The following is a 27,298-nucleotide window of genomic DNA, read 5'->3' as shown; positions in this document are numbered from 1 at the left end:
TGTGTGTGTGTGTTGTGTGTGTGTGTGTGGTGTGGTGTTGTGTGTGTGTTGTGTGTGTAACTAAATCATTTCTTATATTACAAACATCTTTCTAGGACTCGTTTTGGGCCGTTAGCTTCTGCCTCTAGCTAAATGGTGGACAGTACAGCCAAACTGGTTCTGTAAATTGTCAAATTGTTTCTCATTTTTGGTGTCTTAAACACCACCACACCTTGCCATAAGTTCACCTCAAACATAGACGGCTTCCCATCTTTAAACCTCCCCTCCACATCCCTCACATCCGTAACCTAGGCACCATATTTACAAACCTCTCCTACAGACAAACACAATCAAACAGATCACCAAGACAGCTTCTATCACCTCAAAAACATTGCCCTGTCTACGTCCATCCCCTCCCCTACTGCTGCGAATCACTCATCACCTCCCTTCTCGACTGTTGGCAACACCTCCTGTTCACTGCAAATCAAAACTTCAATACATCCAGAACTCCGCCGCCCGTCTACTCACCCACACCCGGATCCGTGAACACATACCCCGTCATGCTCATCAAGCTCCGACTGGCTCCCCATCCCCCAGAGATTCAGGTACAAGATTCTCCTGAGATACAAATCCTCCATTACCTGCCCCATCCTAACTGACCTCCTCCACAGCACACTCCCACTCGCTCCCTCGCTCTGCACTGCGACCTCCTGTCGCCTCCCCACTCCGGACCAACCTTCAAGTCCCGGGCGGCAGAGCCTTCTCCGTGCTGCACCCACTCCTCTGGAACTCACTACCCGATCCATCAGAGATTCTTACTCCCTCACAGCCACACGAACATCACTCAACACACCTTTCAACACTGCATTACACCATCTGACCCCCCCTATTTTCTGTTTTGTTTATCTCTTTTTGTATTTTTCTTTGTTTTGTTTTTTTAATTCTCTGTCAAAGCATCTTTGAGTTTCCTGAAAAGCCTGAAAGTCTCATGTATTATTATTATTATTATTATTATTATTATTAAATAAACAAATACATACAATCAGACAAACTGTCTCAAACCAAACGGTCTGATCCATTAAACATTTAAAAACAACAAATCATGAAGTTTCCCCCCTTTTCTTTGATTTCTACGTTACTGGAAAGGGTGATAACATCACTAGTCAGTGAACCTCATACCTGCTGCCAGAACACAGAGGGATGTGTTTGGTCATGCCCTAATGAGTAACTACCTCAACTGAGGACTACAAGCAAAAACACAGACACTCCCACACTGAGTGGATTACAATACGTAGGAGGTATTTTAGGGCCAGATCAAGGTTGTATCATCTCTTTCTGCTGTGGTCTATATTTACCTGAGCTGACAAATACAACTTTCATATGTTTGTTCATGGATTTGGCCGTTATCTTGGTCACCCTCAGTCACAACTGTAGTCTTATATTTACACTGGGATATCATGGTTAGTAATTCAGTCTTTTAACTTTATTTTATAGGCATTTTCAAACTATAACCTAAAAAAAACACTTGCTGTTAATTGTTAAAAATGTGGGTAAACCTAGCTACCGGTAGTAGAAAAGTATATTGGTAATTGCATGGCTTTTATTGTAAAACAAAACCATTAAATAGGCTTCGCCATAGAGCGAGGTGACATTAAACAACATAGTATAAGCAGCATTAGTGCAATGAATTGGAACATATTTGAATTGTTTCTCTGTTTCCAGCCCCTGACAGCATGAAATAACACTTGTGATTGCTTAGTGACAGCCAAGAGTTGCTTTATGCACTTTACTTAAAAAAAAAAAAAAAGGGGTGCACAAAACATGCACAGTGGACATTGCTACCGATTAAGTGACATGATAGCAACAGTAGGACACAGTAAACAAACTTTACAGACAATGTTCCAGTAGATATGTACAGATATTGATTGTATGCTCCATAGGTTTAATAGAGGGCTTTTAGAAGGCAGGATCCAGGCTCAATAATAGCAGAGTAAAGGAAAGCACACAGTAAAAGGGATGAAAGTGAATGGTAAACACTAGCCTTGAGTGAACACTGAAAATTGAAGGACTATATTTTTATAGTCATTGAAAATCCATTAAACATGAAATCAATACCATGATCAATATTGGTTTATGTGTGAGTAACTCAAGATACGTGTCAACGCTTCCTGTCATACCACCCACAGCTTTCTTTATGGGTCAACATGGATAGATGGCTATAAGCCGGCTGTGCAATGAGTACTTTCTGCGTCACGTTCCCTTTACTGTATTGACAAACTAAGGTTACAGTATTAATCCAGTAAATAAAAAGGCCACAGCAGTGTGGCAAAGTCCAGCGGATGTGATTGATTTTTGATCAGTCTTTCTGTCCTTTAAGATCTTGGTTATAACAGTCATTCCAGTTTCTAAATGAGCGGACTACGAGGTTTCGTACCAGCAGTATTTGTTACGTGTATTTCAGTTCCAGTTTCTGGGCAGGTTGTCGAGGATCCTGCGCCGATGTGAAGGATTTGTCACTCCTGCGGCGCGTAAATCCTCCTCAGTGATACCACTGCAGGGAGGAAAAATGGCACAAAATCAAACCTGACTGAAACTTCAATAGTTAATTACTTAGTTCGTAAGGTTCCTGTAATCACGACCAGATTTATTTCTACATTTGTGCCTCAGTTAGGCTTTAACCGACATGTTCAGTCATCCTGACATGTTCAGTCATCTTACTTAAAATGAGCATGACTGTCACATGCACGCAGATAATTTGACCAGGCCTACAAGTGACTATTGCAAGTGTCTCATTACCACTGAGGTTATCGGTAGGGACAAATATATCTTGAGTAGTCACAGCCAGCCACAATATTTGTGTCTGAAGGTGAAATGCAGTAAATAGCCTACTTAAGTACAGCTTGGGAAACATGTTATCAGAAACAATTTTACCTGAAGTAATCCAGATCATCCCAGCCATTGAGGCTAAGTCCCAGGGTGTATTTCTGGAGACCCAGAGCGCTGAGAAGCTCCCGCACGGTTTCTGGTGCACATTGGAGGACCGAGACCTGCGTGGAGAAAGCAGACAGAAGTTTTACAGAGAACAAGCCACGTCTTTTAAAAAAAATGTCTTAGAGAATAGTGACCTACTTCTTTCTCCCAGCTGTAGCCTCTATCTCCATGCATAGAAGGTCCATTCCTATAATTTGGCCTATGGTTGAGTATAGATGGGCCTCTCTGCATAGGGGGGAAGAAGTCAACTTCGCTGAGGGACTTGGCCATCTGCAGAGCAGTGAGCGAGTTGTCTCCTGAAGTTCCAGGCGGTTGCTGATCCACTATCCAGGGCACAGAGGCCTGAGAGTGTGCTGAGGCAGGGGGGGTGTGGGGGAACGCTGACGGCACCTTGGAGGCCCGGATAGGACTGGTTCTCTCTGGGAGAAGCTGATGATGATCCCTTCTGTTTTTTTCCCTGATGATTGCTGATTGGTTCATATACAAGTTCCTCAGGTTCTTGTCTGGCAGTACGGAGTCTTGAACGTTTTTCTTACATTGGTATTTGTCTCTGGGTTGTGAGGTCTGTTCCTGGTACTGTGACATGGTGTTGCCTGAGGGTGGAGGTATGGGAGATGGGCTCTTGGCTGGGAAGAGCTGATAGGAGGAGTTGGTTTGGGGTGTATGATGGTCAGTGGTTGGAGTGTACTGGGGTGGGATGGCTGGAATTTCAATCTCTGTAAAGTCTGATCTGCGACAGGGTCTTCTGTCGAAGCCCTGACGTCCTGAGATTTTTGGGAGCTGCAATGCCTCATTTCCAGACCAGATGACCTGAGGGTCCCTCAGCTGAGGGAGAGCCTCCTCCACCCTGCGTGTTACAGACACACCTTCAAAGATGAAGTAGGCTGGGTTGGTGTAGCTGCTTGCAGTGAGTTTAGGAGGAACTGCCAAAGACCTGCAATGAAAATTAATACTTTTAGAATGTTTACAATTGAGTGTTTTTGTACTAAATGTGACCTCTATTCTCAATGAATGTCTTTGCATTATTTATTTTTCTTCTCTGTAGTGATCATATCAAGTGTGTCACTGTGATAAAAAAATGTATTTGGGCATGAGGCTTGAGTTACAGATGGAAGATGAAATACAATTAAAGAGTCCAGCTTGAGTCATACGGCCATGATTTTAACACTACACACCAGCGTAAAAAAAAAAAAAGTTAACTTGAAAAACCATTAAAAGTTTGCAGTATAGTTTTGGAAATATATATTGTAACTATATTCATAGGATTTAGGAACTGAGGATTCTTTAAAAAGTGAGTCTAACTCACTCAAGTCTAGCTTGGGTCAGTGCCATTTAACACTGATAGTGGTGGCTGTGGCTTGGGGGGGGGAGGGTAAGTGGGTGCCGACCAGGAGGTCAGTGGTTTGATCCCAAGCCCTTGCAATCAACAAGTCAAAGTGTCCTTGGGCAAGATTCTAAACACCACATTGCTCCAGAAGGTCTAGGGTACTCAAGGGTATGTAAGTTGTGGGAAGTTTTAAAAAAAAAACTTGGGAGAACTTTTCCTTGAGAGGCTTGCTGCCTTACCCTGATGCTCAGAAACATTAAGAGGTGCTCACCTGTTTATTGGGACACGTGTAGATGCAGGAGACATGTGTCCTCTGGCAAGACCTTTGTCATTTTTCTCAAAGGAGAACCACTCTGAAAAAAGTCAAATCAGAGGAAATAAACACCTTTCATAATCATCCACACTTCCTTAAAGTCTGTTTGGTGCCTGTAGGGCAAGGCCATGCCAGTTGCCAATCACACAGCATGGTGATGTTTGTTGGAGGGTCTGACCTGGTGACATGCTTTCAACCTGCCCTGTATCACTGTCTCAGGATGCATCTGCTCAGTGTCAGTCAATCAGGAGCCAAAAGAGGAAGCGTTCGATAGACTAGCAAGGATAAAGTCAGGCCAGGGGTTATTATGAAACCAAATAGAGGAAGCAATGGGAGACTCACGAGGGAGTCAAAGAAGTCAGGGACAGTGGAGATGAACGTTTAGTGGGAAGTGATAGTGCAAGCATGGCAGAGGGTAGGAGAGGTTCAGGCTGACGCACCATAGGTCTTCTCCCGTGTTCCCCGTCTCTCCTTGGGCACATGAACCCTGACGCGTCCTCTTATCGAACCCATCTCCTCACCTCGGTGACTCAAAAAGGTCTCAAACTGCTCAGATGCACCGGTGAGTGAGCGCAGAGCCACACAGCATTCCCCTATAAAACAACATTTATAGATTATTTATAAGATCAATATGACATTTCACACTGAAACAAAATGTAGAGTGCAATCTATTCTTCTAGATGGTTGAGCGGGATTTTCTTAGACCTTGATTGACTGTTGTTAAACTACATTGAAGGTCAATCAAATTTGATTTGGAGAACTAAATCATATCTTTATATACAACACTTAGTGCCTCAAAATACAGTATTCCATCCACTTTAATCTGAACATTTCCTGCTTCTCGTATAGATGAAAAAACTCTCCGTAGAAAAAATCTAATTAAACCTTTAACAAATCAATGTGCCATTTTGAAAGATATTCAATACAACGTTTTGGAGGTCAAGTTTAAATTAAATTAGCCAAATGTATCAAAATCTAATGAAAATATCTAGAATAATAGATAGCACTTGTGATAAGAGTGGTAAAATAAGACAATTTCATGTTATGATTAATTATTAGACAACATTTATTTGCCGTGACCAACCGTATGACTCAAATCCGTCACATGACTTGACAGACAACAGCAGGTGCTGGTCCTGAAGATACTCCATGTCAGACTTGATTGGAAAAAGCTATGACAGACATAAAAACATCAAGGTAAGACATTGATTTAAAAAACAAACAAATATTTTAAGCCGTTTCCAAATGAGTCTCTAACCTTTGGCAGTTGTTTGAAGGACCAGCCCAGTTTGAGAAATCTGGGAACATCACAGCTCTGTGAGTCATTCTCACTTGATCGCCGTGTATCTGCGAAGAAGACAGGAAGGAATCTTTGCCACTGTGATGCATAATGGCTTTAATAATTTTAAAAAAAACATTGCAACCATACCTTCGATGCAAGGAGAATGAAAATCAATGAAGAATTTGGCCTTGCTTGCCGTCTTCACAATGGCCTCGATGCCTTCAAGCTCTATCCAGGCCCTCTCCACGCCTGACTTTGTTTCTGTGCGAGACAAAGGCAGAACAACACTGTTCACTTGATGAAGGGGTTGAAACATATTCTCTCGGTTTGTGTCCAAAAGGCAACAACAATGACAGCACCTGTTTTGGAGCTGAACTGTGACGTGACTCCCACTTGGAACGTGGCAAAAACAGGAGAGTGATCGCTGGTGAAGATGTCATCCGTGCAACCTGGTGGGACACAAATAGAACTTTATTATGAGAACACTCAATATCTGATATGTATTATAGCTAAGCATGAGAGGATATTAAAATGCACATTTCGTAAATAGATAAGCCAAATAATTGTGATTCCTAATCCTGAGTATTTTTAATTCCTCACAGATTTGACACTTTGGGGCAAAATCCTTTTTAGCTGAAAAACAAACAATCCAACCAAATGTGATAATAATAAATCATAAGTTATCCCTGCATATATAGTGTATTAATGTTCTTTCTTACAAAATACTTTCTGTTTCTTTCAAATCAGGGTCCATTTTTTACACCCTTACTGTAACAGCGAGATAGACAGCATTTTCAAATCACTAATGTAAGGGTGTTAAAGGTTATCCTGAAAATGTATTTTAGGCACTATTGTGCTAGTGATACATTTCTATATAGTCGCATCTGTAACTAAAATCATATAAATTGCAAAGCACTGTAAGGCAGATGAGCTGTCAGCCATCCTGTTTTTCACAAAATGGGACAAATGGGGATACATAAAGTACTATTGCTACTATGCAGGAGTTTTAAAGTTTTCATTGTTTTCTGAGGTAGGAGACAGAAGCTCGGGCAGAATGAGAGGAAATTACTGTGTTCCTCCATGGACCACAGACCAGGATGTAGGGTTTGACCGTTGGTCTTTTAGGGTTGCTCTCAATTTGCAGATGGTACAAATAAAGAATTACCACAGATATCTGATTCGAGAGTGCTGCATCAAAATCTTTAGCTACTGTATGTCTAGACCTGTGCACTGATATCTGATGCTCTTAGGTTATGCATGACTTAACTATTTACTTTTCTACTAAAGAAATCTGAGCTTGTTTTGTCCCATTCTCCAGGTCTTACCATATGCTGTGCAGAAGATGTGTGTCTCTGGGTAAGACTTCCACAGAATCCGATCACACCACGATGGCACATTGACTCGTACCTACAGGAACAGATTCAGCTATAAAACAACAATGTACAACAAATAACATTGCCAGATGTAGAAATGGTATGCAAGGAATGGTGCTTTCATTCCTGTTATGTCAGACGCATCTTCTTTTTGACTACAGCTATTTTTAGGGATCATGGCAGCTGCTGTCTGTCACCTCTCTCTACAGACCCCTTAAATTGGATCAAGTTACACATACAAATATCTGTTTACTAATAGTAGAATTTAAACATTAGTTGTTCTTTGCTGGTACAGAATAAATTGCATATTTAGCATCACAGTCTAAAATCCTTGTGCTTTGTTTTAACTGGATATTAGCTTATCACGCTATTATGTTAAAGACGTTGTGCTGCCATTGTATTGACACACTTACCGTCCTTTATAAAACAATAGGCACACAAAATAATTATGTTTTAAATTGATAAAAGAAAAATTCAATCATTTGAAAACTCTTCATCAGGAACTTATTATAAACAAGTAAAAAGTTGTTAAGAAATATCAGTCAGGACCAAAAAAGACAGACTAACAAATGGCCTCAAATCTAAAATCCTTGAATAGTTTATGGCTTGTGTGTCCAGACATTTTTCGTCGACTACTCAGAGGTGCGGATGTAGCTTTTATTATAGGCATCTGTTCTCTTTCCTGAAGCTTAAATATTTTTTGATGGACATGTCATCCTGTTTTCTGTGGTGCGTTTGTGTTAAAAGAAAATGACTCACTCCTGAAGTTTTGTACTTTTGCCAAAGGTAGCAGTCTCTGGAGCCCCTCTCATACCGGTAGGTGGGTGGGAACGCAATCTTCTCTTCCTCTTAACCACGATAAACAGGGATAGAGAACAAAGTCAGCTAAGCCAAAGTAGAGCCGATAAAAAAAATGTCACTTATTAACTTATGATTAATTATGGAATTGCAAATAGCTTTAAAGAGCATTATATATTTTAATAAAGAACAAAGGCAAATTGCAAAGGGAAAACTCACTGAAATTGAGAAAGGACTTCCTCTTGTGTCTCTCTCGGGTCAGCTGGTCTGCACACATGAGATCCTCAAATTCCCTCTTAGAAACATGTTTCAGGATGTCCTAAAGTGAGGAACAGAAAGAAGCAGTTACATTAATGTCTGGGGATTTTTTAATAATACACCTTGAATTACACCTAGGCATTGTGCATAATGACTTCTATTATTATTGACAATTCAAGTCAGTGATTTCCAAAAGAGGATCTGTGACAAAGGTTCCTCTGAGTTACTGCAGGGGTGCTGCCAAATTACGGTTTGATAATGTTTTAAAAACACATAACATTTACATAAATCCAACATATTATGCAATCTAGCAAAGGTAAATCAACATTGATAATAGGCTTGTTGCCCATGTGTTGTGTGGAATCCTTTAAACTAGCTTATTTATGCAAAATCACTTTGTGTCACCTATCCACAATGGAAAGCTAGTTAGATGGATACATTCAGTTTTATTATTTTAATGGCAGAGAATGTAATGCACCATAAAACTATAAATTTACAGATTACATTTTAGGTCGCCTCACTTATTATTATATTACAGCTTAGTGATCCTTAGCCTACATTTTGTTTTGAAAACCCCTAATTTAAGTATATTTTGATGCTAATACTTCAGTGCTTTTACTGAAGTAACCATTTGAATGAAGAACTGTTACTTGCAACATAATATTTCAACATAGTAGTATTGCCTAAAGATCTGAGTACTTCTTCAAACACTGCCATTAAGTCAGTCTTCAAGGGTGCTAAATCAAAAATAATTAAAATAGAGCGATGAATAATAAAGAAATAAAAACAGACCTGTACGTCCAAGTCGAGTCTGTAGTTGAGGTCTCCGCACCAGAAGAGATGGGAGAAGTGCAGGCTGAGGTCAAAGGCCCCGAGCTGTTTGTCCCCCAGAGAGAGCAGCCTGAGAATGTCCACAAAGTTCTGGTTCCTCCTGAACAGGACACACATCATAAGAGACAATTGTACTATTTTATGTAATACAAAGAAATGAAACGGGAGCACACACATTTAATGTTTGTTCACAATACCTTAGGACTTTCTCACTTCCAGAGGTCAGGTGGCAGTTAACAAACCCAAAAGATGTCCCGTTAAATAGGAAAGACACACCGACTGCTCCCTTGTTTCCTGAAACAACAGAGACATTCAACATCAAACCTCCAGGTTAATATCACATTGTATTCTGTTAATCATGCACTTTTATTCCTGGCTGGCAGCACTGATACTGTACATTTTCTGTGTTTGCTCTGTCTGTATTTGTACTTGTGAGATCATGCAGAGCAGTTTACCCAAAGTGTTTCCCAGGCCAGTCTTCACACTGGCCGTGTTCACATGGCTGATGCGACTCTCGTGCTCCGGCTTCACAAACACGGCCAGCCTCATGTTCCAGAGGGACTGTACTGCCACCTAAAGGACAATGCTCCACATTACAATGAAGGACAGGAATCGTTTCCAACCAGTCAAATAAAACATAATTACTGACTTCTCAAAGGATGGGATCAATTTCTATAAAGTCAGCCTCCAAATCCAGTAGACACTGCCAGTGAAACATATATATACTCTCACATCATTCAAACAATCCCTCAAAACTCACCTTTTCACTCTTGCCTTCAACTCCTAATCAACTAACCCCTTGCCCTTATTCCTCCTAGCTTAGCACTTTCTACTTTTGTTGTTATTTAGTTTTACTTGCTTGTAAGCGCTTTGAGCACCAGGAAAAGCNTGGCCGGAAGGTGCAACATAATATATGGGGGTCGTGTAAAATCGCACACAAGCTAGAGAGCATCGCGCTCGCATGCTGCTCCGCCTCACACACCCGCCTTCTTTATGGACGGAAAACGTTACACCACACAAGAGTGTCAGGAGCGAACAACACCATATGGAGTGTCTGTAATGAAAGGGGGGAACACAGCATAGGAATCTGCTGAGTAGAGATGTGGTGTCACGCATACAGTCCAGCCACCAATGGCACGGAGCACCGGATAGGATTTAGGTTAACCGGGTAGTGTTCATGCGGTTCCGGTATGGGAAATTGCTCAGCACTGGCCTACGGGGATCTCGTGATGGGATGTTGTGGGAATGTTAATACACTGATAAAGTGACTAAAAGACCAAAGGAGCATGTTGTTCATCAGACAAAGAATGGAGTGGCTCAGATCGTACGGCGTGCGGCTGCTTCACCCGGGAGGGTCGGGTACGGCAGCACCCACACAAACACACAAGGCCAAGCAAGACATGGCGCAAACGGAAGGAAACAACATAATTAATGGGAGGATAGAGGTAAGAAATAGTGGTGAGCCACAGAGACACACGACGAATCGGCTATCGGCAGCATGCTGTTTTTGAGAAGTTATCCAAGGTGTGGGGAGACCATATGGGAGTGGTCTGTATGAAAGGTGGGGATCACCCAGGATAGGATTGTGGCGGCGAGGGCGAGGCGAGTGTGGCTGTAGCATCAGATCCAGACCCACTGAGCACGGCAGGTTAGGTTTTGCCATACAGAAGTGTCTACGCGGTATCCCCACAGCGCCGTGATCTTGGGAAGCGAGAAGCTGACGTAGCAGAGGGCTTACCCGCGCGACCGTCGTCAGGATGGGTGTCTAGGTGAGAATGGAACTTGTTCCAGGTGTCGACCTGGACAGCTCGTAAGCGACCAGCTCTGAGGATCGCGAGTTCTGAAAGGACCAGTGGGTCCGTGCACTCACATGAGGCGTAGCGCACAGTCAGAGCCAGCGCTTTCACGCTCAGGGGTTGAGGAGACATATCAGTCAGTCACAGACCTAAGTATCGAAGACCCTGAACAGGCAACCAGGAACCAGTGTCCCCGGCCGAGCCTGCGGAGGGCAACACAATAGATGTATGAGGGATGTACTCAGGTCATAACAGAAAAACAGACCTGCGAGTGGGGATGGGGTTAGCGGTGTCTGGGGTTGCTGTTTGAGGAACGCTACTCGATAAGGTGCGCGAGAGCATACTTTGTGCAGTGGATATGATCTGTAATAGAGAAAGTCATGGGATGGGTAAATGATCCGCATTATGGAAACTTTGAAGTGCGGTAGACTTGTGTGTGGCAGTGGCAGGTCACCAAGTAGCAAATGGCAATAACAGGGACATGCTTTCTCGCGTTCCTAATGAATTTTACTAGGTTCTAGTTGAGACGTGTAGAGTAGTATATTCGAGATGCCGATACCATCGTGGTATATAATATTTTAAACCCATTTACAGAGGACAATAGAAGAGAAATGTGGATTGTGAGTAGTTTAATGGGTATTTAAGGGAATACCGTCTCTGCGTATCTTAATATAAACGTGACCCAAGTGAGGCATGGATTAATGTTCATCAGAAACCTAGTGGGTGCAATGGTGCCGCATGCGTCTGAGTGAGAGTGCGCACTTTCTATCGTGACCTTTCAGACCAAGAGAGAGCGAGAGTATAGCAACTCGCTTCACACCGGGACGACGGCGGTACCAGAGCCAACACGCTTGTCGCCGCCGGAGGGTGCACATAATTACGGGGTGTAGTGTAAGAAAATTGGGTGGGATGTGTTGCGGTGCTGTTTTTTTGAGGAGCTTACCAAGGTGTGGGGAGACATATGGAGTGAGGTCCAGTAAATTGAAAGTGTGAAGCGGATACAGGGATATGGGAATACTGTGGTCGGAGTTGTTGGTGTAGTCCAGTCTCAGACAATGCACGGCAGGTTAGCGTTTTTGGTTAGGGGAAAGTGGTGTCAGGAGGGGATATCTACGTGTATGCGGAATATTGTTAGCACTGGCCTAGGGGTCTGTGAGGATGACGGTGTTGTGGTGTTTGTAACCTGTTAGGTGTAACGTGACTAAAGAATGATATGTTCATCAGACAGTGGGATGAGCTTCATGGGTAGTGCTCCTCATCTGCGCGGCCTGCTTCACTGCGCGGGAGGATCGGCGTACGAGACCGGCCATCAGCTGGCCCGCCGGATGGGTGCAACCATTAATTATGGGTGAGTGTAAGACAAATGTTGTGGGATGTGTTGGGTGCATGTTTTTTGAACGGAAGTTTACCACGGCTGTGGGGAAGACATATTGGGCAAGTGGCTGTAAATGGAAAGGTGGGATATGTCAGGTATAGGCTGGAATTGTGGGTGGGAGTTGTGGGTGTAGTCCAGTCCACCAATGCACTGGCAAGAAGCGTTTATTGTTAAGGGGATGTGTTAGGGTTCGTATGGGAATTGTTATGACCACTGGCTAGGGGTCTGTGGGGATAAAGGTGTTGTCGGTCTTCTGTCATCACTGGTTAGCTGAAGACCGAAGGGAGGAATGTTGTCATAGACTAGTGGGATGCAGACAACGAGCCAGGAGAAAAAGAGAAGCTGTAGAACCAACAACCTGCACATGACCACATAGGAGGATTTTTATACGTATATAATGATATCCCCCATCTGCGATTAAGTAACATGTTGTCACTTAATAATTCTAATATGTAGTATAAATGTATTTCGTATTTTTGAATTGTCTAAAGTCAAAATAAAAGTGCACTGCGACGCCTTGAAAGTGGTTAATATGCATCTTTAGTTTTAGTACCACCATTCCTCTTTTTATTACAATTCTTTCTATTTTAAATGGGTTTAATTAAAGTGTTCTTGATTTCAATTTAACTAGTATTTCATAGGAAAAAGAATAAGTTTTATCTGTCATTTTTCTTCCAAGCAAAGTTCAGTAAGGGTCTTTAATCATGATCTCTTATCATAATGAAGGCTGCACCAACACATAGAGACACAAAGTGGCTCATGGTTGTTGATCAGTTTCACCCTGTTGTGACGATCGAGGACACGGTTTCGTGTGTTCAGTCGGTTATTGGTTTCTGAATATGTTTAAACTACAATTGTGTGTGCCTTCAGGTGCGGATAGCGTTCCAGATGGAGGATGGCTCTCGACACCCAGGTTTCCTCTCCTGCGGACAGACTCTGGTGGGACCTGCTCCCACTTTTCCCCCAGATCAGGGTGTGTTGTGTGGTGTGTGTGTGTGTGTGGTGTGTGTGTGTGTGTGTGTGGTGTGTTGTGTGTGTGTGTGTTGTGTGTGTGTGTGTGTGGTGTGTGTGGTGTGTGTGCGTGTGTGTGTGTGGTGTTGTGTGTGTGTGTGTGTGTGTGTGTGTGTGTGTGTGTTGGTTGTGTGTGTGTGTGGTGTGTGTGTGTGTGTGTGTGTGTGTGTGTGTGTGTGTTGTGTGTGTGTGTGTGTGTGTGTGTGTGGTGGTTTGTGTGTGTCTCTCGCATTTTCTAACTTCTACACCATGGTGAGAATGTAGGGTTTAGGTTAGAATTAAGTTGGGTTAAAACCAGAGGTTAAAGTTGGAGGGCCTCATGTTGTCTCAAGCATTTTCCAGATGTTTTAATGACATGTTTGAAAGGTTTCTTTTAAACAATAATTTAAAAGTGTCAGACATTAGCTTAGTCTAAGGAACTAAGGCTTGCTGGTTCCAGACCCGACTGGACCCAAAATACAGAGTAGCTAAAGAGCTAAGGTGTCCTTGAGCAAGGCATCGAGTCCCCAGCTGCTCTCGGGTGCCGGAACACTCGCAGCCCCTTCGCTCTGACACCTCTTCATTAGTGCATGTTAGGTCCTGTTTGTGCGTGTGTGTGTGTGTGTGTATGTGTGTATGGCACCTGTTATATTTCCTCCTTTTCTGCAACTCTATTCAATATATGTGTAAAGAGATGATAGCATGTAATCGTTCTGTCCATACCAATTAAAAAATGAATTTGTCCAAATGAAAGATGCTAACAACAACATTAGTCATGACACTGGTAATGCATAACCAAGGAACAGTTCATTTTATGGAAGTTGGTTAGATAACTTAAGTTATATATATTGTCATATCGGCACAGCTCTAATAAGGTGCTTGGGTTGGTAATCAAATGTCTCCTCTCTACAGGGCTACCTGGATCGTTCTCCGGTCTTCTATGGTTTCTATACTCGTGGTACCCTGAATATGCAGTGCTTGAACACACCTCTGCTGTACCTCACTGGAATCCTCACCATCCTCTTCCTCAGTCTCATCCTGGTGGTCCGTAGGTCAGTTAGGATATAACTGCACAAGAACAAAATCGTTATATTATATAGTCTCTTTCATTACATCTTTATGAAACTTAATTTTTTGTTGTTGATTTTAGCAGCCCCTCTGGACAATAGTGGTATCGTATTCCCGCAAATAACGCAACATGATCACCCTCGCCTCGTTTTGTAAATATGTTGATCTGGCTAGCGCATGCATCCATTTTTTGGAGTGAATGGAAGAAGGACGCAAATGCATATTTTGTCATCATGCATTTTCTCATAATCACAGAAAGCTTTGCAATGCTTTGTTACTTCAACAAACAAAGCTATGTTAGCTACCAACATTAGCAAGAGTGTTATCTAGCTTTGTTAAAGTCACTAACGTAGTCATATATCAATGTAAAACCATGTCTCGCAATGTAAATCCTTAATTAAACAATACATTTTAGACCACTCTGGGAGGAAGAGTGCAAACTAAGGTTTTGAAACCTTTTCAAGTCCCAGTTTGCCGAATCTGTTCAATGACTTAACAAAGTCTTTTATATTGTTTTTTTGTTCTTGGCCCAATTATTGGGCCCTTTGTTGGTCATGACCTACGACCTAGTATCAGTAATAACCACAAAATATAACAACAACAAATACATTCTCCCAGAAAAATACCCTCCTGCTTTCTCTTCCTATTTTTGTGCTGTAAACCGTGTGATCTTGTGGCGAGCGGACCCTGTGACAAGCATTCAGAATAACTATACAGAGAATAGTCAATCATGATGCTGATGGCCTTGTTTGCATATATAGGTCATTTACGGTGGCCCTGAAGTGCAAGACACCACAGCATTTCAGAAAACACCACAGCATTTCAGAAAACACCACAGCATTTCACAAAACGCTACAACATTTCCGAAAACACTACAGCATTTCACAAAACACAACAGCATTTCACAAAACACCACAGCATTTCACAAAACACCACAGCATTTCACAAAACACTACAGCATTTCACAAGACACAACAGCATTTCACAAAACACCACAGCATTTCACAAAACGCCACAGCATTTCCGAAAACACTACAGCATTTCACAAAACACAACAGCATTTCACAAAACACAACAGCATTTCACAAAACGCCACAGCATTTCAGAAAACGCAACAGCATTTCAGAAAACACCACAGCATTTCACATTGGACGGAAAGGGTATTCCTTTAGGGCAGGGCTATTCAACTAAAATTCAACGAGGTCCAGTTAGAGAAAATCTCCCCATGCAAAGGTCCGGAACATCAAATGTCTAACTTGCTTCATGTATGAGTGTGGTATATATTGAAGTAGCCTGCAGCTTTATCAACGTCTGCATGTCATCAACAACTGACTGCCAATCAAATAAAGAAAGTACAATTCATAAACAACAATATTTATTGTCAATTAACATTGAACTATACAGATATNACAAATATTTAATAAATATAATAATAATAATAATACATTACATTTATAAAGAGCTTTTCCTGGTGCTCAAAGCGCTTACAAGCAAGTAAAACTAAATAACAACAGTTATTTAGTTTTACTTGCTTGTAAGCGCTTTGAGCACCAGGAAAAGCTCTTTATAAATGTAATGTATTATTATTATTATTATATTTATTAAATATTTGTAATAAAAAAAATACCACCATATAAAATCTGTCGTTGAGGTGATATTTTCCAAGAATACTTTCAACAAAACATCAAAACCGCTCGTAATCCTTTCATTTAGTTTCAGATGTTGCAAAAACATTTCATTTTAAGTGAACAATGTGCTTCACGCTTAATGCGCAAAATTGTCTATCAGATGTAATATTTCAAGGTTAATCGTGGGGCTGGATTCCTTTTGAAAGGCTGAAGAATGTGTTTTCATCTTTTCAAATGTACAAAACTAGAATGAATTAAGCACTGATTCACAAAAGGTCAACATAAAAGCAATCTCACACTAAAATACCAGGATTGACCCCACCATTGCAGAATGTATTTAAAACTTAATGCGGCAGTTTATATTGAAGAAAGAAAGCTCGTCCAACAGATTGCACTAATAAGAATACATATTTTTAGAAAATCTTAGCCCCATGATTTACCGTTTTTAGCTTGAGGAGAAACCATAAATAATTTTAGAAAAAATATTTTTATTTTAAGAGTAAGATAGCTACATTCATTATTTAAAAAAAAATGCATCTTAGTTTGAAGAAATGTGTCAAATCTATTTAGGTAAAGTATATTAGTGGGTTTGGCTTCACTTTGGGATGTTTTCAGGGTGAGCATATTTTATTCAATATATTATTTTTGCATAAACAAAAATTAATTACAAAATGAATTACAGTAGTAACGTCTGTTGATTGGGTATATACATATGCATATACACATCTTTATATACATTTGTATTATTGTGGGAAACGATATTTCGATCTCTGTCTGTACACACAAACTGAAAGATTGACAATAAAGTTGACTTTGACTATGACTAGATGATCCCCAGTGATGTAAATCTTATTTTGAAAATCAATGAATAATGTATCGTACCAGTAAACCTTTGCTCTAGTTGCTTCAAAAGGCAACTGTAGGACTCACAATGAAGAACACAAAAATTAAAAAATAAACAATTGGATCGTGAAATCTCATTAAGTTTACCAGACTTCACACTGGAGCCACAAAATGCTTTATACATTTTCCTTTATGCAGTCGTACTCCCTGTGACCATGAAACATCCATTGATGCGTTTCCTTTAACTATTCAATCCAAGTAATATTGTGAATCTTTCTTCTGTGAAATTATGGTAGCTTTATGGATAAAAGCACTCCAAAGATGTATTGTGCAAAGAGAACCTTTTTTGCTAAAAGAATTCTAATTTGGAGTGGAAAAAAGTTGGGGAAAAAATATGTACTTGTTTGTAGTCGATGTGAGTATAGCTGCGAAGAGTTGTTTTGACATGTTCAGTCCATTCTCTCTCCCCCTGAGGGTTTTCCTGAGTCCCCAAGGCGTAGATGTCATGAGGGAGCAAGGCAGTGGAGGCATCGGGGGTGTGTCCCAAACCGCAGCAGGTCACCCACGACTGCAGGCTGCGAGGAGGCGGGGAACCACCTGTGTACAAAACACAATACAATTACTATAGGAAATACAGTAAACGTCCCCCTCTAAATTCAACCTGTGTTGCCTGACAGTAAATTAGACAATATCTGTCGTTACCCATGTTCCAGGTGCCAACGAACACAGAGATCACATCAGGTTCACTCAGATGAGAGTGTCTGGTTTTCATCAGCTGCAGGAGTTGGCAGAAGGCGTCGCGTTTCTGAATGAAAGGAAAGCCACACAGTCAATTATGGGAAAAAGACAGGGGATTCCAGTCAATAAAGCCAAATATTCCAGGCAAAATTACTACTTTCCTTACCCGTGCACTCTCAAACGTCATCTCCCGTGGTGTGTTGTGGTGGCTGTCCACCACCATGCGTACCTTGGCCGGACTGCTTTGGAACTTGACAATCTGAAAGACTGGTACACAAGAATAATGCCAGCAGGAAATTAGACGATATATAAGCATAATAGAGAAATGTTACAGGAGCTAAAGAGGATATGTTCTTACTTCTGTCATGTGAGACTCTCTCTATACCAAATGAACCAGCCTTTCTGTCAAAGAGCAGCACTCCTGTGTCCACGTCCACAGAAACCGTCTGTCTGCCATACCTCACCATCTTCACCTGGACGCACCAAGAAAGAAAAAATACGGTTTACATTTACATGGTTAGAGGTATCGCTGCAAGTAAGTATTATTTGTATTATGGATTAATCTGCCGATTAATTTCTCGAAATATTAATCGTTTCATCTCTAAAATGTTAGAAAAAGTTTAAAATGTCCAAAGTGATATCTTTAAGTGCTTTCGTTTTATCAGTCCAAAACCCAAATATATTCCCTTCAATATGCTTTAAAACACAAAAGCGGAAAATATTCGTTTTTGAGAAGCTGCAAACAGAAGGTTCTGCCTTTTTTGACTTACTTTAACACAATTAATCCGTTATCAGTGTAATTGCCAATTATTTTACTAATACATTGTTTTGACAAATCATTGCAGCACTGGTCAGTTGAATAATTAGACGTTAATACATGTCATATTTGATAAAAATATAAACTGTTACTTTTTCAGCCTGATTTACCTGAAAGGAGTGGACTGGCAGCTGTCTGGCCTGGTTCTTGACGGAGGTTACGATGATGGGTGTCGGTTCAGGAGGGGGCGGGCTCGGCTGCACTGCCAGATTGTGATTGGTCACTGCATCTTGTAATGCTTTCAGTACCTTTATGAGCAAATAATTGGCAGTATTACAATCTAACATGTTGTCCATCACAACCAAGAGTTATTTTTTGTATCTCTCACTATGAAAACATCACCATTTAATAACCACTGCCACTAAACGTGAAAAGATGTGAGCCATTGGTAGACATCACCGCATTATCATCCATGAATCCTGTGATCATCAAAAATATAGCTTTGTGCAATTTCAAACATACCTTTTTCTCCAATGAAGAAAGGAGGCTGACCAAAGCTGAAATCTTAAACAACACGCTGTCTATCTCCATCTCTTGGCCCTTATTAAAACCATTTGAAACATAAGGCACAATGAGTTGACACATATGACTGCTGCTTTATTATTAGAAAGGACAGCTACAGCTCTTTGGAAAGCCTAATTCATGTTTTGTATCTTACCTGTGCTTTGGTTTTTGTTAAAGAGCAGCTGGGATGGTCAAAGACATTTGCCAGGGTTTCCAGACTTGAGAGAGTCAGGTCGATCTCACTGTAGATCAGATCAATACACACCTTTAGTTTGATGATTTATACCCATTTACAAACATCTATGTTTATACACTGGTACTGCAAATATTTAATAAAGACTCAAATCTATTATTTCATTATCGTTCTGTATCATCAATTGATAATATTTGTTTTAATATTCAGTTTATAGTTTAAAGATAAAAACATGCAAACCTGTTTAAGCCTTGGCACGCAGTACCCAGAGTACGCTTGAGGTGGCACAGCGTCGTTGCACCTTTGTGCACATTCTCAATGTCAAGAGGCAGCTCACTGAAGAGGTAGTCATTGAGAAGACCGATCACCTCTCCCGCAGTACTGTAAACAGGGTTTTAAAAAGACAGAATTCAGACTGTAATATTTTAGATACTGTGCAAGCCACTTTCACTCTTTGGATATTATTGGCAAAAACCACACAGAGGATAACAATCAGCTCTGTTTATTAATAGGGAGTGTTTTGCATGTTGCTTTCTCTATGCTTGATTGCAAACAGGTGCATATTTAAATAAGACTTATTTTGTGAACATAACAGATGGCTAACATTAATGTGGCACTAAATAAAGACTCACATATTTATCAATCCGACACTGTCGCATAATTAGCAGCTCTCTATTAGCAACACAAGCAGCACAGATGAGCGCTATGCAGGATTATCTTCTGGCAAACTGCATGTATGGGTCTGTGTTGTACCTGGATGTGTTCACCTCCTGCAGCTTATCCAGGAACAGGGTATGAGGGGCTGGTTTTGCTGGTGGTCCAGTGGAAGGTGCGGTGTGGACAGGGCCAGGAACTGGAGCCGGCTTCTCATCATCTGTGCATGCATGAAACATAAAAACAAACTAAATCAATACCAATACATATTGCAGAACCTGAAAGTAGCACAGATGTTAATATGTATGTATTTTGTTATTGCATATGCACAAATACACAATTCAGTGAGTCTGTACATGCTATACAGCAGGGGTGTCAAACTCTATTTCATCACGGGCCACATTAGCATTATGGTTGCACTCAAAGGGCCGGTTGTAACTTTAAGACTATATAAATATACATATATATAAATACATAATATCTATAAAATAATGTATTATATTACATAACTGCAAATAATTGCAAGTCTCTTCAGTGCGCATGTCACAAAATGAGATGCATCAGAATCAGAATATTACCAGGTAGGTTTACACATACGAGGAATTTTACTTGTGTCGTTGTGCATACATAAAAGTAAAACAAGAATTAAAAACACAGGTAGAGAACTACAAAAATAGTACAAATAATAGAAAATATTGTAAAAATATAACAGTATTTACATTGCAATGGAATGGAATCAAAAGGAATAAAAGATGGGATAAAAATTGGCAGTAATACAAAAAAAAAGAAAATTGTGGGACATGTAGTTTATCGGCAACATGCTTCTGTTCAGCGGCATGTAACTGTATAATAAACTTATTATATTCTTTGCAGGCCACATAAAATGGGGCGGGCCTTGAGTTTGACACCCCTGCTCTACAGTGTTGGGTGATGAGCTGTGACGGCAGCTAGAGGGCCCACCTGAGCTCTCATCCCCAGTGTCTGAATCCCGGGGAACAGCGTAGAGCAGAGGAGTGACCAGGCCCTTGTGCGGATGCTGGTACCCCAACACGAGATCCTCCACTGTCCGGAAACAGTTCACCTGCACCCCCTGTGTCGTCTGTGAGACACACACACATAGACACATTGCATACATGTACAGTATAAATCACATGAGCGTCTGTGCTGCTTACAGTCTGTCAATTCTTTCAGCAAAAACTGGAAGGACCACAGAAACCGTACACAAATGCACTGTAGATGATAGAGTCATAATCTACACACGCACGCAACGCACTGATGTTGTATGTAGAAACATTTTTGGATATAAATGTAGGGGTATACATACATTTTTTGCTTTTGATAATCTTGCTTTGTGTGTGTCTAAGCGAAGAAATACACGTGAGCATGGTCTGCAGTTTCAAGGCCTCGCTAAAAATGTTTGCAATTTCAATTCCTTATTTGTTCTCAAAAATGTTTATAAAACAGAGCTGATCAAATTATTTCATATGAGGCTTTTTGAAACGACACTAAGAAGGCCTACTATGCTGTCATAGTATGTCTAAATATTATATTATCTAACTATCTATCTATCTATTTAACTCTCTATCTTAAATTAACACAAATGCAAACTTGTATACTTTATGTGGTTATTATAGCGGATGCCAGCCCTCTCTCGGAAATCTTGCTTGATGGAACAAAACAGAAGTATTCATTTGCATGATAGAAAAAGGCATATGCAGATGATTTACTGTGTTAAAAGAGTCCCAGGGGAGGTTAGAATCCTCTGCCCTGCAACAAACAGGATAGGTGACATCACGGGTTTACTTCCTGGCTGCAGCAGATGTTGGCTGTCATTTTTTATTGTAGCTCAAGATTCACAGTTAATCTAAAAAGCCATCAAAAATAAAGATGGCAAGGAAGTTTCATATGTATATGTTCACATTTAAGCCACAATCACCTTTCAAACGTTCCAACAAAAACCTGCACACTTCAGTGGCACTCAAAGCAGAACAGGCAAAAATGAAGATTAAATAAACACACATGCTGTGCACAGGTGCTGCATGCATATATTAACAATGCTACTGGTCACATGCAAGAACATCAACATGGTTCACATTAGACCACACCGACAAGGCTCTTTTCCTGTGCCCTCGTTTTAGACGTTTTTGTTTTCATTTTGCGGTGAAAGAAACAGTTTTTTTAGCTCAAGCTAACCGTCTGTTTTGCCAGGACCTCTTCAAATAGTATTCTTTGTACCACAAGGATCTCTTGAAAAGCAATTAAAAAGAAATGACAAGGAAAGAGAGACAGTAAGAGACAAAATGGGTCCTAAAATATCTCCATAGCCATCTTGGAAAAGCAAAAAGGCAAGCATGTGACTTGTGAGTTAGTGGACCAAATCCAGGGAGGGAAAATACGTACTGAAGGTTAATTTTGATGGCAGTGGAAACACAACTGAAATAGCAACAAAGTGTAAGGCCTTCTTTTGAAAGCAAAGGATTTTCCAAGTCAGAGGCTTAAATACGACTGCCAGACAATCATTATTAAACTTGTTATTGGGCTTTAGAATGCAGACATTGTTTCTTTTTCTTTTGAAGCCGCAGATAATTTGTGGTTTTAGGCCCCGATATTGTTTATTTCTCTCCCTCTCTTACTTTCTCTCACCAACTGCGAGTGTGTGTGTGTGTATGTGTGTGTGTGTGTGTGTNTTTTGGTCCAGTCGGGTCTTGAACCAGCAAGCCTTTAGTTCCTTTTAGACTAAGCTAATGTTGACACTTTTAAATTATTGTTTAAAGAAACCTTTCAAACTGTCATTAAAACATCTGGAAAATGCTTGAGACAACCATGAGGCCCTCCAACTTTAACCTCTGTGTTTAACCCAAACTTAATTCTAACCTAAACCCTACATTCTCAACCATGTGTAGAAGTTAGAAATGGGAGACACACACACACACACACACACACACACACACACACACACACACACACCTGATCTGGGGGAAAAGTGTGAGCAGGTCCCACAGAGTCTGTCCGCAGGAGAAGGAACCCTGGTGTCGAGAGCCGTCCTCCATCTGGAACGCTATCCGCACCTGAAGGCACACACAATTGTAGTTTAAACATATTTCAGAAACCAATAACACTGAACACACGAACCAGTGTCCTCGATCTGTCACAACAGGTGAAACTGATCAACAACCATGAGCACTTGTGTCTCTATGTTTGGCAGCCTTCATTATGATAAGAGATCATGATTAAAGACCCTTACTGAACTTGCTTGGAAGAAAAATGACAGATAAAACTTATTTTTTTCCTAATGAAATACTAGTTAAATTGAAATCAAGAACACTTTTAAATTAAACCATTTAAAAATAGAAAGAATTGTAATAAAAAAAGGGAATGGTGGTACTAAAACTAAAGATGCATATTAAACACTTTCAAGCGTCCGTGCACTTTTATTTGACTTTAGACAATGAAATACAATTTATATACAATATAGAATATATTAAAGTGACAACATGTTACCTTAATTGCAGGATGGAAATTCATTATATTACGTATAAAAATCCTCCTATGTGGTCATGTGCAGGTTGTTGGCTCTACAGTCTCGAGCTATTTTGTAGGAAGTGGATTCTTTGATAATAGAACTTGATTAAGCTGCACATGTGGGCCGACCTCAGTGTGGAAATGAGTAACACCAGGCACGAGTATGAGTCTCTTGTTTTTTTTTCTCTCTCTGAGTCACTCTACAAGTTATTTATGTTTACACAACAACCATGTTGTCCGGCACAAGACACACGCTGCACATCGGCACACCGGGAGAGATGAAAGAGTTCTTTGGCTGTCAGCCTCAGCCAACAGCAAGCTCTCTCACACACAACCAGTCTGGCTTAGGGTGGGAGAGCCTGTGTGTGTGCACGTGTGGTATGAGTATATAAAATCTGTGAGGTATCAACAGTCAACCATCCATCAAATGAACAAGAACAACAGATCAAACCCAGCCGTGATTTTACTGCTTAGATTACGATGTCATAGGAAACTACAGCTCAGCTACAACAAAGTGTTTTTTGTGTTGTTTTTGGACACAGATCAGAGTGAAAGCAGGAACTCAGGCAGGGATTAAAAAAAATGTCTAGTAACTGCGAACAAAAACCAACAGCTGACGTCAATACCAAATAAAGAAAAACGGAATATTGCAAGGCTTAACTTTAAATATGTATGGGTGGACAAAATAATCAATGTGATACAAATACTAATACTCTGGTAATAGCATCATACTTTTCATCCTTATTTCTCATTCTGTGATATGCAAAGGACATTCAAATAAAATAAATCAATGAGTGGAAAAATCAACTAAAAATGTGTTTCCATACAGGAAAAAGGGGTCGCTGAAAGACTTGATAAAATGATGTGAATGTAATGCTATGGCATTCACAGTCATGAGATATTCATGTAAGCGAACACCTATAGCGGTTATTGGCTAACATGTTGTGACGGAAAGTGTTCTGTTGATATTATGCGTCATAAAAAATGGTATATCTAATTATTAGCATAATGTCAAGAATATCATAAAACTAACCTGGCTGTCGGCTACTGCCTGTTTCCGTGTATCTGTCACCATTTCCAGCTTTGCATTGTTGGGCAGGTTGGCAAACCTCCATGGCAGCGTGAGGTCAACAGCAGTCCTCTGAAACCTGTCAAAAGTTGATGACAAGGCAACATTACATTTGAGAAAAATATCTCTCCTCCTGTCATTCAAAATTGAGAAAAAATAATATGACCCTTTAATGAATTGAAATGATTTACATCAACTGGAGACAGCTTTGTAGGTTACATATTTTTACCTGCCCTGAGGAAATTAAATAAAAGAGTTGATATGGTAGCCACACAACTATGGAAGTTATTGTAATTTATTTTTTCTTCTCTATGGGTCACAGTCATTGATTGAATTTAACGGCTCAAAAACTCAGCTAAATAAATTGGGAGGTACCACTCCTGCTTCGAATGTAATAACTGGTTATCCATCAGCCATTACTGTTCACTACTGTTCACTGTTCATCTCACACTAAACATAGTAAAACCAATGCTGTACACACATAGGATTTCATTACGTATCAAAGTATAATTCAATGCTCAGGGAAAAAAGGGAAATACCAGGATATTAGAGCTAACATTAATTTAGCCTTATTATCAGTACTGACAGCTAGCATCATCCAAACTGATACTCACTTTAAACCATGATCGTCGGGGTTAAATCCGTGCTTTTTGCAGACATCCTCCAGCACCTGGGGCGGACAAATATAAAGTTAGTAAAATAGTTACCACTTAATAATCAAAATAGTTTGATTTCATCCGCACGAACACAGAAACTGATCAGTCACTGGCTAACTGCTGTTAGCCAAACGAGCTAACAGGAGGAGAATAGTTCGCTCTCTGGAACCAAAGGATGAGACAAAGCGTCCACGTCAGAAAACATAAACCGAGTTAAAAAAAAAACAAGTAACCTGTAATAACGGCGTGTTTGGAGACACTTTGACTGCTTGTCTTCTCCCATTAGGAGTCAGAACCGTCACAGCTGAACTGCTGGCTGCCATTGTTGTGTCGTGACGTCGTAATGTTTATTTGAATAAACTTTATTGACACATAACCGGCAGGGATTCAAGGGTCCATTCACCCACACAAAGACATTTTATATGGGAGTGTATTTTTTTTTTTTGTGGTGCTCACAACATTGAAAGTTCATATGTTAAAAAAAAAAGTAAATATGTTTATCTCTTTATATGAAGCATTGTATTTATTTATTTTTAAATGTGTTTTTCATAGAAACCATGTTTTACAAAAAATAATCCCACATAAACCACTATTGTAGATTATGCTAATTTTCAAAGCATTTTTAAATCAAGACAATAAATTACACTTCTTGTATCATTGTTATTTGTAATATAGAACACAATAGACACAAACAGAAATGTGGGTAAATGTTAAATGTAGTCTAATGTTTGCAAGTGCAGGTGTACTGCATGATACAATGTGCATTCATATTCCCATGAAGACATTCTGACGGATCAGATTAGAAAAAAAAAGTTTAAATAATTAAATTAATACGGTAAATTACATGCAACCAGGTCCAGGGCTTTATGGTTATGCATGGCTCACTTTTTGGGACATTTCAATCTCATTGCCATACTTAATTATATTTATTAGACATGTGCCTTTCCTTCTGCAACAATTCAAAGAATCTGCTTTAAAAAATGTCCATGCTTCCATCTGCCGGGCACAAGGAAAGATGAAAGTGATGTGAATCATATGCTTCAAAACACATTTTTTTATTGTTAGTAGTATTCTCCACATATTTCGTTGGTATGGTGTACATACGCATACACCATATCAACAGAATGTGGAAGGCAGAGAAAGGCCCCTTTGTAAAGGGAATCACTTGTTATGTTTACTTTTGTATTAGTCACATCCTGTGTCAACATGTACATCTACAATATCCACATTTAAAAAATATATTCAAGCTGATAAACCCATAATTTCTTTATTTTATTCATTCATTCATTCATTCATTCATTCATTTAGGACAAGCAAAGTTAGTCTCATAGATATGAACACAATTCAAATTTATTTTGATTGTGAACAAACATGTATTTTGAGTCTGAAATGTGAAAATAGAAGGTTCCGTGTCCATATAACAAATGGATGCTGCCACAACAAGAATAACTAAAGAACCCCCAACAAAAGGGAATTGTAAAAAATAAATATATAACTTGGAAAAGCTAACTTTCTCCCTGAATCTATGTATGTACAAATGTACTAATAATTGGAGTAAATGGAAAATTCATTTTGATATGTGTCAGAAGACGAGGATGTATGTGTAAGCGCATGTGTATTTGTCTAAGTAAATATGTGTCTGACTCTGTGCATGTATACATAAGCACAACGGCCCTCTCCAACGAGCATCGAGGATACCAACAAACTGGATATTGAACAGTTTCAGACTTTTGACTGATATGCACTCTCAATGCTCACTGTACAAGAGGAACTAATATATAGACACAATATATTGACAGAAACTGATCTGACAGGACGATACAAAAAAGAAATAGAAACAGACTGGAATGAAACAACTCTAAAGCTTGACTCCTTCTCTTCAACTAAACAAACAATACCAAAGTGACTCATTGACCCAATATTTTATTTCTTTTTTCAATGCTTGTCTGTTCTTTTTTTATTTCCTCTTTGTTTTCTATATTATGTAATCTAACCTTTTCAAAGCACAATAACCAAAAACAACCACCTAGCTATAGATCAAGCTGTCTGAGAGAAGGATATAGATCCTGCCTGTATAATTGGTTCCCCATGGACAACTACATACTGTATAGGCAACCATATGCAGTAACGGAAGACCTGCACCAACATGTGGAGTATCAAGGCCATTCTCTCTCAGCAATTATCAATTTGGATCAAAGCTGCATGGAATCAGACTGGTCAGACAAGACCACATGTGCTGACAACAGATGGAGAGGTGAGGCGGGGCTTCAGAGGGAATACAACTGACCAACCA

General features: G+C 40.1%; 1 protein-coding gene across 1 annotated transcript; it reads right to left on the bottom strand.

Moving 5' to 3' along the window:
* Positions 1 to 1,565: 1,565 nt before the first annotated feature.
* On the bottom strand, positions 1,566 to 25,328 carry inppl1b (inositol polyphosphate phosphatase-like 1b). Its single transcript, XM_010785699.1, has 30 exons — positions 25,239 to 25,328; positions 24,964 to 25,019; positions 24,314 to 24,428; positions 22,726 to 22,826; positions 21,486 to 21,525; positions 20,719 to 20,857; positions 19,858 to 19,978; positions 19,345 to 19,485; positions 19,066 to 19,153; positions 18,870 to 18,947; positions 18,518 to 18,655; positions 17,949 to 18,063; positions 17,757 to 17,857; positions 17,555 to 17,657; positions 17,253 to 17,449; positions 9,608 to 9,725; positions 9,350 to 9,446; positions 9,114 to 9,252; positions 8,283 to 8,382; positions 8,025 to 8,113; positions 7,218 to 7,299; positions 6,252 to 6,341; positions 6,040 to 6,153; positions 5,869 to 5,957; positions 5,695 to 5,782; positions 5,051 to 5,203; positions 4,569 to 4,650; positions 3,109 to 3,904; positions 2,911 to 3,026; positions 1,566 to 2,530 (listed from the first exon to the last, which is right to left on the bottom strand). The coding sequence occupies exons 1-30, from the start codon at positions 25,326 to 25,328 to the stop codon at positions 2,437 to 2,439; spliced, it is 3,870 nt and encodes a 1,289-aa protein (XP_010784001.1). The 3' UTR covers positions 1,566 to 2,436.
* Positions 25,329 to 27,298: the final 1,970 nt, after the last annotated feature.

The sequence above is a fragment of the Notothenia coriiceps genome, unplaced genomic scaffold (genome assembly GCF_000735185.1).
Source record: "Notothenia coriiceps isolate Sejong01 unplaced genomic scaffold, NC01 NC01_scaffold00028133, whole genome shotgun sequence".
Lineage (NCBI taxonomy): Eukaryota > Metazoa > Chordata > Actinopteri > Perciformes > Nototheniidae > Notothenia > Notothenia coriiceps.
Note: the sequence above shows the minus strand (reverse complement) of the source record. Positions and strands in the feature narration are given on the sequence as shown.